At 32.6% G+C, this 17,317-nt stretch overlaps 1 protein-coding gene across 1 annotated transcript; it reads left to right on the forward strand.

Annotated features, from left to right (window-relative positions):
• The first annotated feature begins 15,647 nt into the window (after positions 1 to 15,647).
• Positions 15,648 to 16,846, forward strand: LOC149262568 (uncharacterized). The gene is made up of 3 exons (XM_089385596.1): positions 15,648 to 15,787; positions 15,871 to 16,033; positions 16,631 to 16,846. Exons 1-3 carry the CDS (start codon positions 15,758 to 15,760, stop codon positions 16,759 to 16,761), a joined length of 324 nt encoding a protein of 107 aa, XP_089241722.1. The 5' UTR covers positions 15,648 to 15,757; the 3' UTR covers positions 16,762 to 16,846.
• The last annotated feature ends 471 nt before the right edge of the window (positions 16,847 to 17,317 follow it).

Below are 17,317 nucleotides of genomic sequence, written 5' to 3' on the forward strand. Positions count from 1 at the left end.
ATGACTCCATATCAAGCATGGAGTGGAAGAAAACCTGGTGTTGCTCATTTGAAATTCTTTGTTTGTATTGCTTATGTTCATTTCATGTTGAATAAAGGAGAAAAATAGATGATAAAAGTGTAAAATATATTTTTATTGGCTATTGTGAGGAGATAAAGACTCATAGATTGTATAATCCACAAATTGAAAAATTATTTGTTATTTGCGATTGTTATTTGATAAAAAAGAGGAATCACAATTAAATCAAGGTGTGCAACAAGAAAATCCAAAATTTATTGTACAAGAACATGAATCTTCAGCATCTACAAATCCAACTAGTAGCCCAAATGCTTCTTAGGGTACATCCACTTCATCATCTACTTCAACTTCAAGTCATATTTTAAATCCAAATCCTTAAATGAAATTTAAGGATATAATAATTTTTCTTTAATGTATTCAATAAAAGGTGAAGCATGGTGAAAAGCAATGGATGAAAAGGTTGTAGCAATTGAGAGGAATTAATCATAGGAGCTTGTGGATCGTCCTACCAAAAAAGAAGTCATTAGGGTCAAATGGGTGTATAAAAAAAATTATGTAGTTGTTGGATCCATACAGAAGTATAAAGCAAGGTTAGTGGAAAAGGGATATGCTTAACAACGAGGCATTGAATACAATGAAACATATATTCTTGTTGCAAGATTAGATAAAATAAGATTTGTTTTGGCATTATAAGCACAATATAATCGGTTGGTTTATCATTTTGATGTGAAATCAACCTTTGTGAATGGTGCAATGAAAAAGAATGTCTATGTTCAACAACCCCAAGGATATGAAGTTGCAAGAAATGAATACAAAGTTTACAAATTGGAACAAGTCTTTTTATGGGTTTAAACAAACACAAGAGCAATGTATATCATAGTTGATAATTATTTTTCTTAAAAGGGATTTAACAAAAGTGAAAATGAACCCACATTACATATCAAGTCAAATTGTAATGATATATTGATTGTCTGTTTATATGTAGATGGCTTGGTATATACATCTTCAAGTAATTAATTAGTCGAAGAGTTCAAATATGCTATCATGACTAAATTTGAAACCACTGATTTGGGATTGATGCATTATTTTCTTGGCATAGAAGTGAGAAAAATGGATGATGGTATATTTATTTCACAAGAAAAATATGTTGTGTATCTTTTTCACAAATGGAAAATGGAAAATAGTAAACCCATGATCACACCCATGAATACAAATGAATTTTTTTCTATAGAATATAGAGTTGTAAAAGTAGATTCTAAATCCTACATGAGTTTGGTAGGAAGTATTATGTATCTTATTGTAGCAGACCTGATATTAGGCAAGAAATAATCTTGATTTCTAGATTCATGCAGAGTCCAAGTAAGATTCATTTTGGAGTGCAAAAATAATTTTGAGGTAATTCTGTGGAAAAAACAATTTTGGTATTTGATACACTTCAATAAATAATTTTGGGTTTATTGGTTATACATATAGTGATTGGGTTTGATTTTTTGATAATAGAAAACGTACTTCAAGTTTTGTTTTTTGCCTAGGATCATGTGCATTATCATGGTCTTCAAAGAACAACCAACTATTTCACTATCTTCTATAGAGGCAGAATACATTACAGTGATAACAACCACCTTTGAAGCACTTTGGTTGAAGAGAGAGTCTTGATAGATCTAAAGTAGGAACAAAAATATGCCACAATTATTTATTTTGATAACAAACCTACAATTGTCATGCTTAAAAATCCAATGTTTCATATACATACCCAACATATTGATATCAAATATCATTTGATAAAGAGATCATGTGGAAAAGGGTAATTTGAAATGAAGTTTTGTAAAATAAATGATCAACTTGCTGATATATTCACCAAAGCACTACCAAAATAAAAGTTTCATTATATGAGAAATATGCTTGGAATCAACTCATTAAGCATTAAGGCAGACTATTGAAGATATTGCTTAATTGAGTATCAGGTGTCAACAAACTTTTAGTTCTCTCAGCATAGATTATGGTGGCTCACTAGATGAGTAGGAAGGCCATTGTTTCTCTCAGCTAATTAGTTGGAATTAGAGATAGATGATCAATAACAATTTCCATAGTTATAGAAGTATGAAACCAATTTCCATAATTGTAAAAAGTTGAAAGCTATATATAAATGTATTTGATTGTGTTATGCAAATTAATAAGAAAAAAAACCAATAATCTTATCAATTAAAATAAAAATTATTTTAAATTCAATATTTACATTAATTGAATTTTTCTGATTATATTTTTCTCCTCAATATTTATGTACACCTAACCAAGTAAATTACAAGCAAATTCCACCTAATTCTTGAATGTAACATTGTGACGAGACTTGAATATCCATTAAACGACTTGAAAATTAGCTTATAGTCCAAAGCGTACATTAGGTTGAGAACCGTTGAAGATAATGGAGAATATCCTAGAATAGGTAGAGTTCGTTCACGTAGCCTCAGGATAGGAATTAGTTTCTATTTCTTAGGATGATGTTCTAACTTCCCTAAAACCATGTATTCTATTTAATGTGTAATGTTGATGAACAATGCATAGTGTTCTGCAGAGCCAGACTCTCCTAGTTCAGACTCTCTTTTGTAGAGTTGACCAGTGGGTTTTATTTTTCTTAATACAAACATTGCCATTTTTATCATGGTATCAGAGCATCAGGGCTGAGGAACATGTATGCTGGCTGGTGGGTGGTTCTTTGAACTGAAATCATCACAGGTTTTGAGTGGATAGCCGCGACGATAGCACTATTACACTTCTGGAAATTTTTATTTTTCGATCGTCACAGTTTTCCAGTGTACAGCTACGACTAGTCTCAGTTTTTCAATCGTCATAGTTTTCCAGTGTACAGCTGCGAGTAGTCTCAGAAAATTGGTGTATTTCTGCGATGGTCTCTAATATTGGGCATATATCTGTGATAATTGTGTAAATCAAAGAAACTGCATGAGGGAGGAAAGAACAAGGTTGTCGCTATCAGAGAAGCTGCGTGGGGAAGCCAAGAACAAGGCTGTAGCTGACAATAGGAGGTTTTCTGGAGGCTAAGAAGAAAGCCACGATGATCTACGTGTGTGTTGCAAGATCAAACAACAGTGATCTATCTCTATCACAAATCTGGGTTAAATTTAACATCTTTTACTTGTCATTTTTTTGTTTTTTCTAAATCACCGAGATCAATAACAACATATTTGAAGCATGCATGAAGGATCATAACAAGCTCGATGGTTCTAATTATGCAAATTGGAAGTTTAAGATGCAGACTCTACTAGAAGCACAGAGTGCTTGGCAGATTATAAATGGGGATGAGCCAAGGCCCACGACTGGATCAGCATTGGTCCCAGATTGGGAGAAACAAGAAAGCAGAGCAAGGACAAGGTTAAAGATGTCAGTGAAAGACTGTATTATACCACATATGAGAGAAGGTAAGTCAACTAACGAGATTTGGGGAATTCTGAAGGAATTGTATGAGATTAGAAATTCAAATCGTCTTTTGTTCCTCAAGAGTAAGATCTTATCCATGAAGATGGAGGAGAATGAAATGATTGCTTCATTCATAGCAAGGATCAAGGATCTCGAAACCAAATTATTAGATATTGTTCATACAATGGATGATACATATCTTGTGACCATTACAATGAATGGTGTCACTGATGATTATCATATGTTCATCTCTGGGATCAATTCCAGAGAGAAGATCCCGCACTTTGAAGAGCTGACAGGTATACTAATGTAGGAAGAAGAGAAGAGATCAACTCTGAAGCCCCAGAGTGCCAGTCTTGCATTGATGGCGAAGAAGAACTTCTACAAAGGGAAAGGGAGTCCACAACAACAAAATGGAGCAAGTTCACATAAACGACCAAATCTGACTCAAGGTATGCATCCCAATAAATACTACTCTGAAACTAAATGTTTTTATTGTGGAAAATTAGGTCACATTGCTAAGGAGTGTAGGAAAAAGAAGTATCATGAATAACAACAGAAGCCAAAGAGACATGCAGGTCATCTCTTGAATGGTGATCAGGTGCAGAATTTGAGATTGTTCATGGTAGATCATGATGAAAATGTTGATGTAGACATCTGGTATGTAGATTCATGAGCGTCAACACACATGACAGGGAACAAGCACTAGCTGGAGGATTTTAAAGAGATCAACGAAGGCGCACAGATTTACCTAGGAGATGACAGAAGTCATCAAATCAAAGGATTTGGAAAAGTTTCTGTCATTCTACCTAATGGTAATATCAAACAAACTTATAATGTTATGTATGTGCCTGGCATAACTAAGAACTTGATTTCTGTATCAATGATTACAAATCAAGATTTGAAAGTTGAATTTTTAAAATCTAACTGTTACATTAAGGATCTACTAGATGGTATGAAGACAATTGCTACAGGAACTCGAACAGGAGGACTATACAAGTTGGATGTGAGACCTGCATCGGTTTGAGCATTGATAGTAGCGAGCCTGAATACAGAAGAGCTTTGGCACTAGAGATTCGGCCACATCAAATACAATGATTTGCTATTATTATAGAGGAAAGAAATGGTAAGAGATATTCCTATGTTAAAGCAAGTACATAATGATTGTGATGCTTGTACTTTAGGAAAAATGCATAGAGAAGAATTCCCTGTTAAAATAGAAAAGAAACAAAGTGATATACTGGAGTTAGTGCACACAGATCTTTGTGGTCCCATGTAGACAAAATCATTAGGAGGTGCAATGTATTTCCTACTGTATATTGATGAATGTACGAAGTTTTCTTGGGTGTATTTCTTAAGCAAGAAAATTCATACATTCAAATACTTTAAGCAATTAAAAAATATGATTGAAAGACAAACAGGGAAACAGATAAAAATTCTCCGTTCTGATCAAGGGGGAAAATATAGGAAAGATGAGCTAACCAGATATTGTAAAGATCATGGAATTTTGAAGAAGTTTACAGTACCCTATACTCCACAGCAGAATGGAGTAACAAAAAGGAAGAACAGAACTCTGGTGGAATGTGCAAGAAGTATGATGAAAGGTAAGAATCTTTCAAATGGTTTTTTGGTTGAAGCAGTGAGTAGTACGTTTATTTAAAAAATATGAGTCCTACAAGAAGTCTTGAGTTCAAAACTCCTTTTGAAGCTTTGTATGGATATAAGTGTGCAGTAAAACACTTAAGAATATTTGGATGTAAAGCATTTTCCCACATACCAAAGGAAGATAGAAAGAAACTAGACTCAAAAGCCATCATATGTACTTTTACAGGGTATTGTTTGTCATATAAAGCATATAGATTATTTAACCCCTCTACTCACAAGATCTTTGTTAATAGAGATGTTAAATTCCATGAGAAGGATAGTGAAGAAACTGATGATCACTATGATGGATGGGACATTCCGTACTTTGAAGAAGAGGATGCACAGAAGAATTAGGATCAGCAGCAAGCAAAGGCAGAGGATGAACGATAGTAGCAACAGTAACAACAGCAACAACAACAACAGCAACAGAAACAGCTATAGCAGCAGAAAGAAATAAGGTTTGAAACCACCACCCCACCACTCAGGAGATCAGGTAGGAAAGCTCAAATGCCTGCAAGATATAGAGAAAATGCATTTATAACTAGTATGATGAATGTGGTTGAACTCTCTAGATATAAAGAAGCAAATGAAAGTAATGAATGGAAAATAGCCATGGAACAGGAATATGATTCAATAATCAGAAACAACACTTGGGAATTGGTAGAACTCCCTAGAGGAAAATAGGTCAAAGGTTGCAAATGGTTATATAAACCAAAAATTAATGCAGATGGAACTATAGAAAAACTTAAAGCTAGGTTGGTTGCAAAGGGGTACACACAAAAAGAAGGGATAGATTATCAGGAAACCTTCGCCCCTATAGCTAAATTGAACACTATCAAAATGTTAATTTCTTTAGCTACTAAGAAACATTTGATAATGCACCAACTAGATGTAAGTCTGCATTTCTGAATGGAGAACTAAAAGAAGAGTTTTATTTAGAGCAACTGGAAGGGTTTGTCCAGAAGGGAAAAGAACATTTAGTCTGTAGGTTGAAGAAAGCACTCTATCGACTAAAACAAGCTCCTAGGTCATGGTATGAGAAAATTGATTCATTTTTTCTACAAGATGGCTACAATATAAGTAAGAATGACCCTAATCTGTACACCATGAAAGTTGAACAAGAGTGCGTAGTGTTGATTCCATTATATGTAGATGATTTGATAATTACAGATGATGCTATATATCTAATTGATGAAATCAAGCAGTAGATGTCACAGATGTTTGAGATGAAGCATCTCGGTGAACTCAAATACTCTTTAGGTCTTTAAATCTAGAGAGATTCAGGTCAAACATTTTTATCTCAAGCAAATTATGTCAAAGGCCTGTTAAAAAAGTTTAGAATGGATCGGTGTAAGTTTGCATTGGTACCATTGCCGCAGAATATCAAATTGCAGTGTGAGGATGGCTCAAAAGCGGCAGATGTAATACTTTACTGATAGCTGGTTGGGAGTTTGATCTACCTAACCACCACTAGAGCTGATTTGGCTTATGCAGTCAGTGTGTTAAGCCAATTCATGTCTAAGCCACTTGAAAGCCATTGGAATGCAGCGAAGAATGTTTTGAGGTATCTACAAGGTACTGTAGATTATGGAATTATTTACACTGACTCTTTTGATGTTAGACTGGCAGGATTTACAGATTCATATTGGGCAGGAAATGTAGATGATCGCAGATCTATAACAGGTTGTGCATTCAGTCTTGGATCCAGTGTGATCACTTGGAGCAGCAAAAAGCAGAACACAGTCTCCTTGTCTTCATCAGAAGCAGAGTATCAAGCCATGTGTGCAGCAACGTTCGAGGCGGTTTGGTTGCAGAGACTTCTCCAAGATATTGGGGAAGAGCAGACAGTCACAAGAACAATCAGATGCAACAATCAAATTTCAATCAAGCTGGCCAACAATCGGTGTTTCACAAAAACACTAAACATATTGATACTCAATTCCATTTTGTTAGGGAGAGAGTGCAATCTAAAGAAATTCATCTGGAATATTGTAATACATGTGACAATGTTGCGGACATTTTCACTAAGCCCCTTGGAAAAGTAAAATTTCAAATGTTTAGGGAGATGTTAGGCATATATGTGAACCCATTCTCCATTAAGGGGGAGTGTTGAAGATAGTGGAGAATATCTTAGAATAGGTAGAGTTGGTTGACGTAGCCTCAAGATAGGAATTAGTTTCTATTTCTTAGGATGTTGTTCTAACTTCCTAAAATCATGTATTCTATTTAATGTATAATGTTGATGAACAATGTAGAGCGTTCTGTAGAGCCAGACTCTCCTGGTTCAGACTCTCTTTCGTAGAGCTGACAAGTGGGTTTTATTTTTCTTAATACAAACATTGCCATTTTTATAAAAAAACAAGCATTGTGTAGTTTTCAAAACAAGATACCGAAAAAAACAGATTTTGTATAACACATTTCTGGCTTTTCATTCTCCACAATAGCTATGTGCCTTTCCCAAATTCTTCAAATTTTTAGATTTTACTCTTTATTCTCTATAACAATCAATTTTTGTTTTTCATCTTCTAACAAGTAATTATAGGCTTCTATTTTTATATGAATTTCAAAAATATTCTGAAGATCACCCAAATATTAACAAATTTCTAAAAATGTGAACCTTTAAAAAATCTCCAAACCCTTTTTCCTAATCGTTAAATTATGTGATGTCCTTCTGTCTCGTTGCTCAGTTGAAGGCATTTACAGCTGTGGAGGGTTCAATGGGCAGTTACCTAAGAGAATTTGATTTTTAGATTTGAATATATTTTAAATAAAATTAATAGTTATCTTTGATTATATCATTAAATATAAGAAAATTTATGCTCAAGCTAAAAATTAAAGTGAATCCGCATTAGGCATATAAAATTTGCAAGAGAAAGGAAGAATACATGGACAAGTTGAAACTTTAGATTTCTACATGGATTATCAACATTTTTTTTTCAAAAGGTTTGATGGATAGATAAATATTAAATACTATTTTATAAGATATACATTAGTGAGACTAACGGTTTAATCCAAATCAGACTAAAAAGGACTAAAAGGACATGGTATTGACATTATCCACTTTTCTAATAAACTTTACGCTATATATGTTTGGAGAATGCCAAGGTCATTATTATTATTTTTTATTTATTTATCTAGCTAAATTGACAACAAGAGTGGTATCTATTCGTGTTACACCGGGTCGAATCTCACTGGTTGCCACTATAATAGATAGGAGGAACTGCCCAGCTCGCAAGGAATGACCCCTCAGGGTAAGACGAGACTTGAACCCGTGACCTGCACAGCGGCACGAACGACTTAGCAGACCATTCGCTGACCACGAGACCAAACCCCTGCGGGCAATGCCAAGGTCATTATTGCTAGTGATCATCATTCCAAATAAATATTATTAGAAATTGGAAAAACTCCAAAGAAAATGGATAGACATTTAGCAAATCTTAAATCCAGTTATCACCCCCTCATAACTAATTAATCTAATAAATTCAGTAAGATACTAATAAATTTATACTAATTATTTATATAAAACTAATAAATATATTAATTTTATTAATTAAATTTATATGAAAAACAATTTAAAATATATTGTAAAAATATAAAATAATAAATTTTATTCCATTAAATATAATTAAATTTTTTATTTTATTAGATATTGGGGGTTTTTGCAGTGCATTATATTAGATATCATTTTCAGATTCAACTGGGTCAAGTAAGTCATTCATCTATAACCATTTCCATGATAATTAAATCTTATATAAATTTAATATTTTACATATTATTAGTTTAATACTTATATGAATCTTAATATTAAATATATCACATTCTATTAAATAATTTCTTTATAATTCACTATATACTATTTATGAACTTCAAATTTTACAGTGAAAACAAATTTTACCGAATACAAAACCTAACAAAGACTTAAAATCAACACAAAAACCTCACAAATTTAATCAATGTGGATTATCAAACTTGGATTTTACAACAAAAAACAGTTTAACCTAAATCATGAATTAGCAAATTCAATCGAAGTGGAATCAAATAAAAAACCTAACTAATTTAATCAACACGGAATCAAAATATTACTCTCAATTACATATTTGGAATGCACTCAATCTTAAGAAATTATAAATTTGGATTCATTCTAGCAGAGATAGGAGTCATGTGGCATTTTAAGTGTCGATTCTCTTATCATTGCGGGTGACTTCAATTCTACTATATTTGAGGGTGAAGTTTGCGGTTTTTGTAGCTGCACAGATTCTATGAGCTCTTATTTGTTGGAGACCATTGCCTCTCAGTCCCGCCTGGTCAAATGGACAATCTGGATAGAACACATTGATGAAAGATTTGATTGTTTTCTGATCAATATGAATGTTCTGTCATTGATGGGGAATGTGCGATCATGGATCTTGTGGATCTCACGTAACAAGATATCAGACCATTTTCCCATTTTCTTACATTCGAGGGTGAAGGACAAGCACATGGGTCTCCCTTTTAAATTTAATAGAACATGGTTGGAGGATGAGAAGTTCAGTTCCCTTATCAGATCCATTTAGGTTGAGATAGATCTTAGGCTATAATGGATGAGATAGATTCTACTTTGGTGATGGCTTAGATGCATAACAAATTGAATAGATTAAAAGGTACTATCTGGGATTGGGAACGTAGGAAAAAGGCTAAGATGAATGTGGATATTATTAGGATTGAACAAGATCTTTGATATAATTTGCCACAAATTGGATCTTGTAATCCATGATCCTATGCAACTGTAGAAGATTCATGATTTGGAACAGAAGAAACACCACATCTTAAAGATTCAAGAGGCCTCTTAGAGGCTAAAGAGTCATGCTATTTGGATAAAAGAGGGGACCGAAATACCCATTATTTTCACCACTTTTATAACTAGAGAAGGAATATAAATGCTATCTGAGAGATGCTTGTTGCCTTTGGGGGAAGAGTGTACAACACTTTGGCTACACAGAGGGAGGCTATCATATAGTTTGAAAATTTATTTTTCGAGGAGGATTGGTATTGATGCAGAAGTTTTTTTTTTGGTATTGATGTATTTCCTAATATGTTCTTGCTTGGATTGAATGTGAAGGTGTTATGACCAGTAACTTCTAATGAGATCTTGGAGGTTCTCAAATCTTATTCTAAGGATAAGTGTCCTAGTCTAGATGGGTGGATGGTGGAATTATTCCTACATTTCTTTGACATCATGGGCCATGACCTTATGAATATGGTGGAAGAATCTAGTTTTTTTGGTTCTGTATCATGTGCCATAAACTCAAATTTCATTGCTCTTATCCCCAAGACATCTCATCCATCATCTTTCGTTCATTTTCAACCTATATCAATTTGCAATATCACATACAAGCTTATCTCCAAGATCATTGCCCATCGGATTTAGGGAATATTTTCTTCACATATTTCTCCTGAACAATTCGGTTTCTTTCCCAAGTGACATATACATGATTCAATTTCCATTGTGCGGGAATGTTTACATTCTACAGATTCCTAGAAAAAGAGGGAATTGGTCATGAAAATGGATCTACATAAAGCATATGACTTTGTGGATTGGTCATTTCAAAGAATGATCCTTGTCAAGATTGGTTTGTCAAGGGAGAATGTCTACTTTATTAAGGTTTGTGTGGTTTCTGTTAACTATGCAGTCCTAATAAATGGGCACTCGTAAAATTTTTTCAGGGTAGAAAGAGGTTTGCGAGATAGGTTATTCTCTATCTCCCTTATTGTTTACCCCGCTAATGGATGGTTTGAGTGGAAATATTCAAGAGGCTCACTTGCATGATATTTTTCGTGGACTATATAATTCATATGCTACTACTGCTACACACTCCTTCTTTGTGGATGATATTCTCACATTTAGGCAACTGGTCTCGGAACAATGGTCTAGCCTTCATCATATTTTTCAATAGATTTGGGATAGCTTCTAAGTTATATTTAAATGGATATAAGTCTTTACTCATACACTCTTCTCGAGATTTGGAAGTGATAAAAAACATTGCTAGGGCCCTCTATTTTGGGAAAATAGAGCGATAAATCGATGGTGCCCCCCCTCAAATAAGTAACTAAGGGCAGTCGAGTGTGCTTACGCACCCTCACCATATGAATAGTGAGTGACCCCTAAGAAGTAAGGGCCCTTGCGTGCCGGAAAAAAAAAAAAAACAATAAGAAATAGAACTACAGTTTTGGATTGAAACCATCATGCATGAATTTGAACAAGCGTATCAATGCTAATAAGTGTCAAAATCGGATCTGGGATACCCTTATATATCTGTATCTATATCTATATCTACAGAAGACTGGAGAAAATCGAACTTATATGGGGTCCATGTCTCACATGTGTAGGATGGTTTCACTTATCTTAGTTTTAGAATAAAACCTTATAGTTATAGGAATATGGATTGGTCTTGGCTCTTGGAGGAATTTCAAAATATGCTATCAATTTGGTCGCACCATTGGCTCTCACTCGAGGGTAGATTGACTCTCATTCAGTCAGTTCTACAACAACTATTGGTGTATTGGATGCACATTTTTCTTCTTCCAGCAAAGATAGCTCAAAGAATCAGGTGATTATGGCTCACTTTCTCTAGTTGGGGGCCAGGGGAGGATCCAACTTTCATTTGGTGAGATTCAAGGCTTTAACCAAGAGGAAGTACTCCAGAGGGTGGGGAATTTTGAATATCAATATTTTCTACTGCATACTTTTGATTAAGAGTGTGTGGAGAGAATTCTTCAGATGTGGGATATGGCAAGACATCATGAAGGATAAGTATGTAAAATAGAGGAATTTAATGGAATGTTATAGGATGGGCAAGCTTGGTAGAAAAAAGGGGTCGTACATCTAGCTCAACTTCAAAAAGGTTAGTTCATGGTTCATGGACAATCTCAAATGGTCATTTTAGAAATGGAAGCAATATATTGCTGGGCATTAACAGTGTTTAGGGGGTTGAAAATTTGGTTCAATTTCTTGTTCATATATTGTTTTTTCTTCTTTAAAACGGATACTTTTCCCTAGACCAGGTATGTAGCTTCAAAGAGGATACATCTCCATCTCCTATATGGAAGGGGGCAACATAGCTTAGTCTCTCAAGGGTTGATGTGGAATCATGGGACACATATACTATGCAATTGTGATTGGCTAGATTATTGAGGAAACCAGGTGGGGATTCTATTACTTGGGGTGATGTCTTGAGGGACAGGTTTGTTGTTGTATATGAAATTTACAAACGTATCTTCTTCCAACTAGATTCCTATCCTGGGCACTATTGATTTACCACATTCTGGCGGTGGGATGTTCCTCTGAAGATCATCACTTTTGGCTGGCTTGTTTGGCACAATCACATTCTAACGTGGGAAAACCTTAACAAGTGTGACTTTATTGGACTGAGCTGGTGCTCACTCTATAAAGGCACCCTTGAAAGTGTTGTCAATCTATTTCTTCGATGTCCTTTTTCTCTCGAAGTTTGGGAAACTATCTTGGGACATTTTCATCTTCCCTATTTTCAAATTTTCTCCACTCTCATCTCTTGTTTTTCCTAGTGGGTTGATAGGAAAGGAGAGCACAAATATCTCCCCTTTTACATATTCTAGGAACTCTGGAGGTCTAGGAACTATATAGTTTTTGAGAATGTTGTTCCATGTTTGCATAAAATCTACTCTCATATCATTATTTGGATGGATGCTTTTTGCAGGGTATTCCTAGGTACAAAAATCATTCCTTACATTTACAGTGTCCCGTAGGCTTATTTGACGGGGCTGCACAATCTAGTTCTTGTGGATGTGGGGTAGAGGCCAGGATCAATCCATAGTCCCATTACCTTCTCTATTGGCATGGAAGAGTTGGCACTAACACCAGGGTCGAACAATTGGCTGTTTGGGGATTACTTTTGTTTGCAAGAATGATCCACTTACAACACATAACCATTTATGGTGATTCAAAAACCATTCTTGAGGTTGTTAATGGTAGAACTACTCTTTCCACCCCTTCTCTACCCAATTGGATGGATCACATTACAAATATAATAGGTACTTTCTTGGATATCACATTCTCTTATGTCTATAGGCACTTGAATGATGTTGCAAACTCCTTGTCGAAGAAAGGCCCACGTGTTCTCCTTGGTACCATCCATTATATGAGAAAAGAGAGGAGTAAGACAATTGATGAAAGGGAGGTCACTATTAATTGACTCCATATGCAATTCCTGAGCTCCATACTCTGTAAATTTTGATAATTTCTAAGACTAAATATTATTATAATTTTGAAATATGAAATACGGTCATATATTCTACATATAAAATATAAAATTGAAAATCTAAAACATTGGAAATATGACCAATAATTATACATTTTTCCATATAACCTATAAAAACTGAAATCTAAAACATATTCTAATGTACTTTGAAATATCTATATTCTAATCTACTTTAGAATATATGTATTAGTTTTCATTATAATAGAATCCCAAGGTTTTTTTCTTCTTTAACAAAAGACAATTACAAATTTGGAACGGATTCAAAATTCAATGAATAACATTTCCCATATAGCTTAAACAATATATATTTTTATGGTTTAAATTGAGCATATTAATAAATATATATGAAATTTATTAATTAAATTGAAAATAATTTAAAAATTTTATTATAAAATGAAAATATATTATATTTTATTTAATTCTAAATCTATTTTATAAAATTATTGAACCTATAATTACCTAATATGTATTTAAATCATATTAATGATCCGCCCATTCCATAAATTTCTTAATGATGATCGGCCTGAAACTTCGAAAAATAATGAACTCACGTGGATTCCACCCTTCTCCAAATACAAATCTAGGAAAACACAATTAAACTATATTATAGGTTAATGATTTATTTGCTTTTTCGCTATTCTATTTTTTGGAATATTACATTATTCTAAGTATACAAAATTTATAATGGAGATAAAAAATTCTAGGCGAATACCCATTGAATAGAAAGAAAGAATATATCTAGATAAGGTGATGCTTTGTGAATTGATAAAAAGTCTCATTAAAATTTGGGTTAGTTAAAAAGTTTTATGCATTTAGTAAATATTAATTATTTATTATAAGTTAGTGATTGATTATGTTTATAGAGTTCAGCATAGACCTGCATAAAGTATTATATTAATGTATTTTTTTTTATGTAAAAGTTATTGGCTCAAAATTTAATACATAGAAATTTAATTATATTAAAAATTAATGAATATTAAAATATTTGTAAATGAAATAAATAATTATAACAACCACAAATTAATTATAAAGTCATCTCAAAATTCACCTAAACTATTATTAAAAAGAATTAAATTAACAAATTTATTTTTATTTAACCATTAAAAAAATATATTAATCTTTAAAATTATATACATTCCTGTAAAACAATTAACAATATACATTCATGTAAAACAATTAATAGATAGTTAGCATCTTAAACAAATAATATATATTTCAAATAAAATAAATAAATAAATAATCAATTAAAAAAAAGCAAAAGAAAAGAAAAGAAAGAAGATATAATAATAATAATAATTATTATAATAATAAATAAATAAAAATAAACAACTAATAATAATAATAAATAAATAAATAATAGATTTATTTTATTTGAAATTTAAATAAATAATAATAATATATATATATATAAATAAACAATAATATAATAAAATTAAAACTAAATAAATAAATAATAATAATATATAATAAATAAAATAAATACTTTTCTAAATAAATAAATTAAATAATTATTAATTAATTTATCATTTATAAGCCTACTACAAATGAAGACATCAGAAAGATTTTTCAAATAACTATTAATAAGCTCCGTAATTTCACGTTCTCTTTTCTTAAATACAAATCTCATTTGACGGACTCACTAAACTAGTCCAAAAGATTGGTTTCAAAACTGTTCACAAATTTTTCCTCAAAATAAAAATACATTAGTAGAAAAATCATTAACTTATTAACTAGCCTATAATATTTAACTTATTAACTAGCATATAATATTTAGATAAAAGATAATTCAATTAACTCAATTAAATGTGCAACCATTTCTATAATTTTCTCGATCAACTTGTCATCCACTTTTATTTGTAAACCATCCGTTCAAGTTACCTCAACTTCAATTATGTTTTCAGTTTACATCGTTTTAATTATGTCTGTGTTAAGGTTTATTGTTTTAGTTTTCCTAAATTTTTTATTATATATATTATTTGTGTGTTCAAACTATATTGCGATTTTCATAAAATCCCTAAATTATTCAAAATGCGGAGAAATAAATATTAAAAAATTGGAATTATCCTTAGATTACTTAAATCGAACACGTAAGAGTCTATGCACGACGCTATATATACACTTGTCAACTTACAAAACACTCTTATCACCTCACATCGGGAATAATTCGACATCTGTAAAATTCAAGCATTACCGGCACGGCACGTCCAGAGGTTAATGTGACCTTCTCCATTTATAGTCACAGAGACAAAGCTGTCTGCGCAGAAGAATTTGAGAGGCAATATTGTGATTATATTGGACCGATTATATTACATAGATTTTAGAGGTTCAGAAATTTGGGGGGAAATATTGTGATCATATTACATAGATTTGAGATTCAAATATTTTGAGAAATGGCCTCACAACAGTTGCGCGCTGATGAGGTATTTGCTCTTTTGTTTGCATATTTGAAAATTATAAATTAAAGTTGGCGTTATAGTTATAATTGATGGCTTGAATTTTGCAGATGGATGAGACACAGGCTGGTACAGGACCTGAATACGAATACCCCACCACGGGGAAAGATGAGCCCATTCCAGTTGTGAAAGATGAAGAGCCCGTTGAGGAAGGTACTGGACCTCCTGTTGTTGGAGAGGAGATGCCCGACTTCACAGATAGAGATATTCAAAGTAAGATAATCCTTAAATCTTTCTTTTTTTACCTCCGATTTTCGATAATATCGAAAGTAAGGTTATCTAAAATCTCATCTAAAATAGATAAAACTTTATATCGAAAGTAAGGTTATCTAAAATCTCATCTAAAATAAATAAAAAAGGTAGTAACAGAAAGAGAGTAAGATTAAAGGCAGAAAGAGTAAGATTATAGGTGGTAGGAGATTAAAGGCAGAATGAGTAAGATTGTAGGTGGTAGGAGAGGAGGGAATTAAACTCGCTAGTTACCATTCAAACTATAGTTTTGAATGGTCACAAAACTAGCTAGCTATGACTCAAATTATCAAATTATTTGTCCCACTCAAACTATTAAACTATTGTCCTGGTAATCATAAAATATTGTCTCAATCGTCCGAGAACAAGATTTCGGTAATCATAACTCTAGCTACCACCTAAACTATTATCCCGATAATCACAAAATATTGTCTAACAAAATTATTTATGCTTCATGTTTTAATTAGTAATAACAAAATATTGTCCAACAAAATTATTTATGCTTTATGTTTTAATTTATATCTGTGCAGATAAATAATAGTGTCATATGGTATGATGCAGGGGAAGAAAAGATGGAGGAGAAAGAAGCAGGGCAGTGGTCTGAGGCCATGGCAGAGAATTATCCTCGGCCAGGAGAGGTGGAGGACCTTTCGCCAGAGGAGAGAGAGATCCTTCCTTCTGATCGTGGCTAATCAAATATTGTCCCTTTCTCTCTCTGTACATATTATCAAATATTGTCCCTTTCTCTCTCTGTACATATTTGTTAAAGTTACAGTATAGGAGGGTGGATGGCCGGCCCCCAGATTTTGGCTCTGTGCGTGTTTTATGCTCCACTGTTCGCGGCTTCGTTTTGAGTTCAGGGAATATGAATGTAATCGATGCATTTATTTTAAATAAATAAGTATCCATTTTTATTTATTTATCTTTTAAAGATCTGTTTTAAATAAGGATTTATTTTTATCTTTTAAAGATCTCTCTTAAATAAAGATTTATTTTTATTTATTAGTATAGATATACTTTAAACAAGGATCTTTTAAATAAAGATTTATTTTTATTTATTATTATAGATATATTTTAAATAAGGATCTGATATAAGACGCGACATCTTATATAAATCACGTCTTATATAAATCTGATATAAGACGTCTACGTCTATTATTTATAGATAATAGATCTATCTTAAGTACTCGTTGATCTATCTTAAATAAGGATTTATTTATCAGTAAAGATCTATTTCAAAAAAGGAAA

The sequence above is a fragment of the Pinus tabuliformis genome, chromosome 6, assembly GCF_031772625.1.
Source record: "Pinus tabuliformis cultivar Carrire ecotype Pingquan chromosome 6, CPIR1, whole genome shotgun sequence".
Lineage (NCBI taxonomy): Eukaryota > Viridiplantae > Streptophyta > Pinopsida > Pinales > Pinaceae > Pinus > Pinus tabuliformis.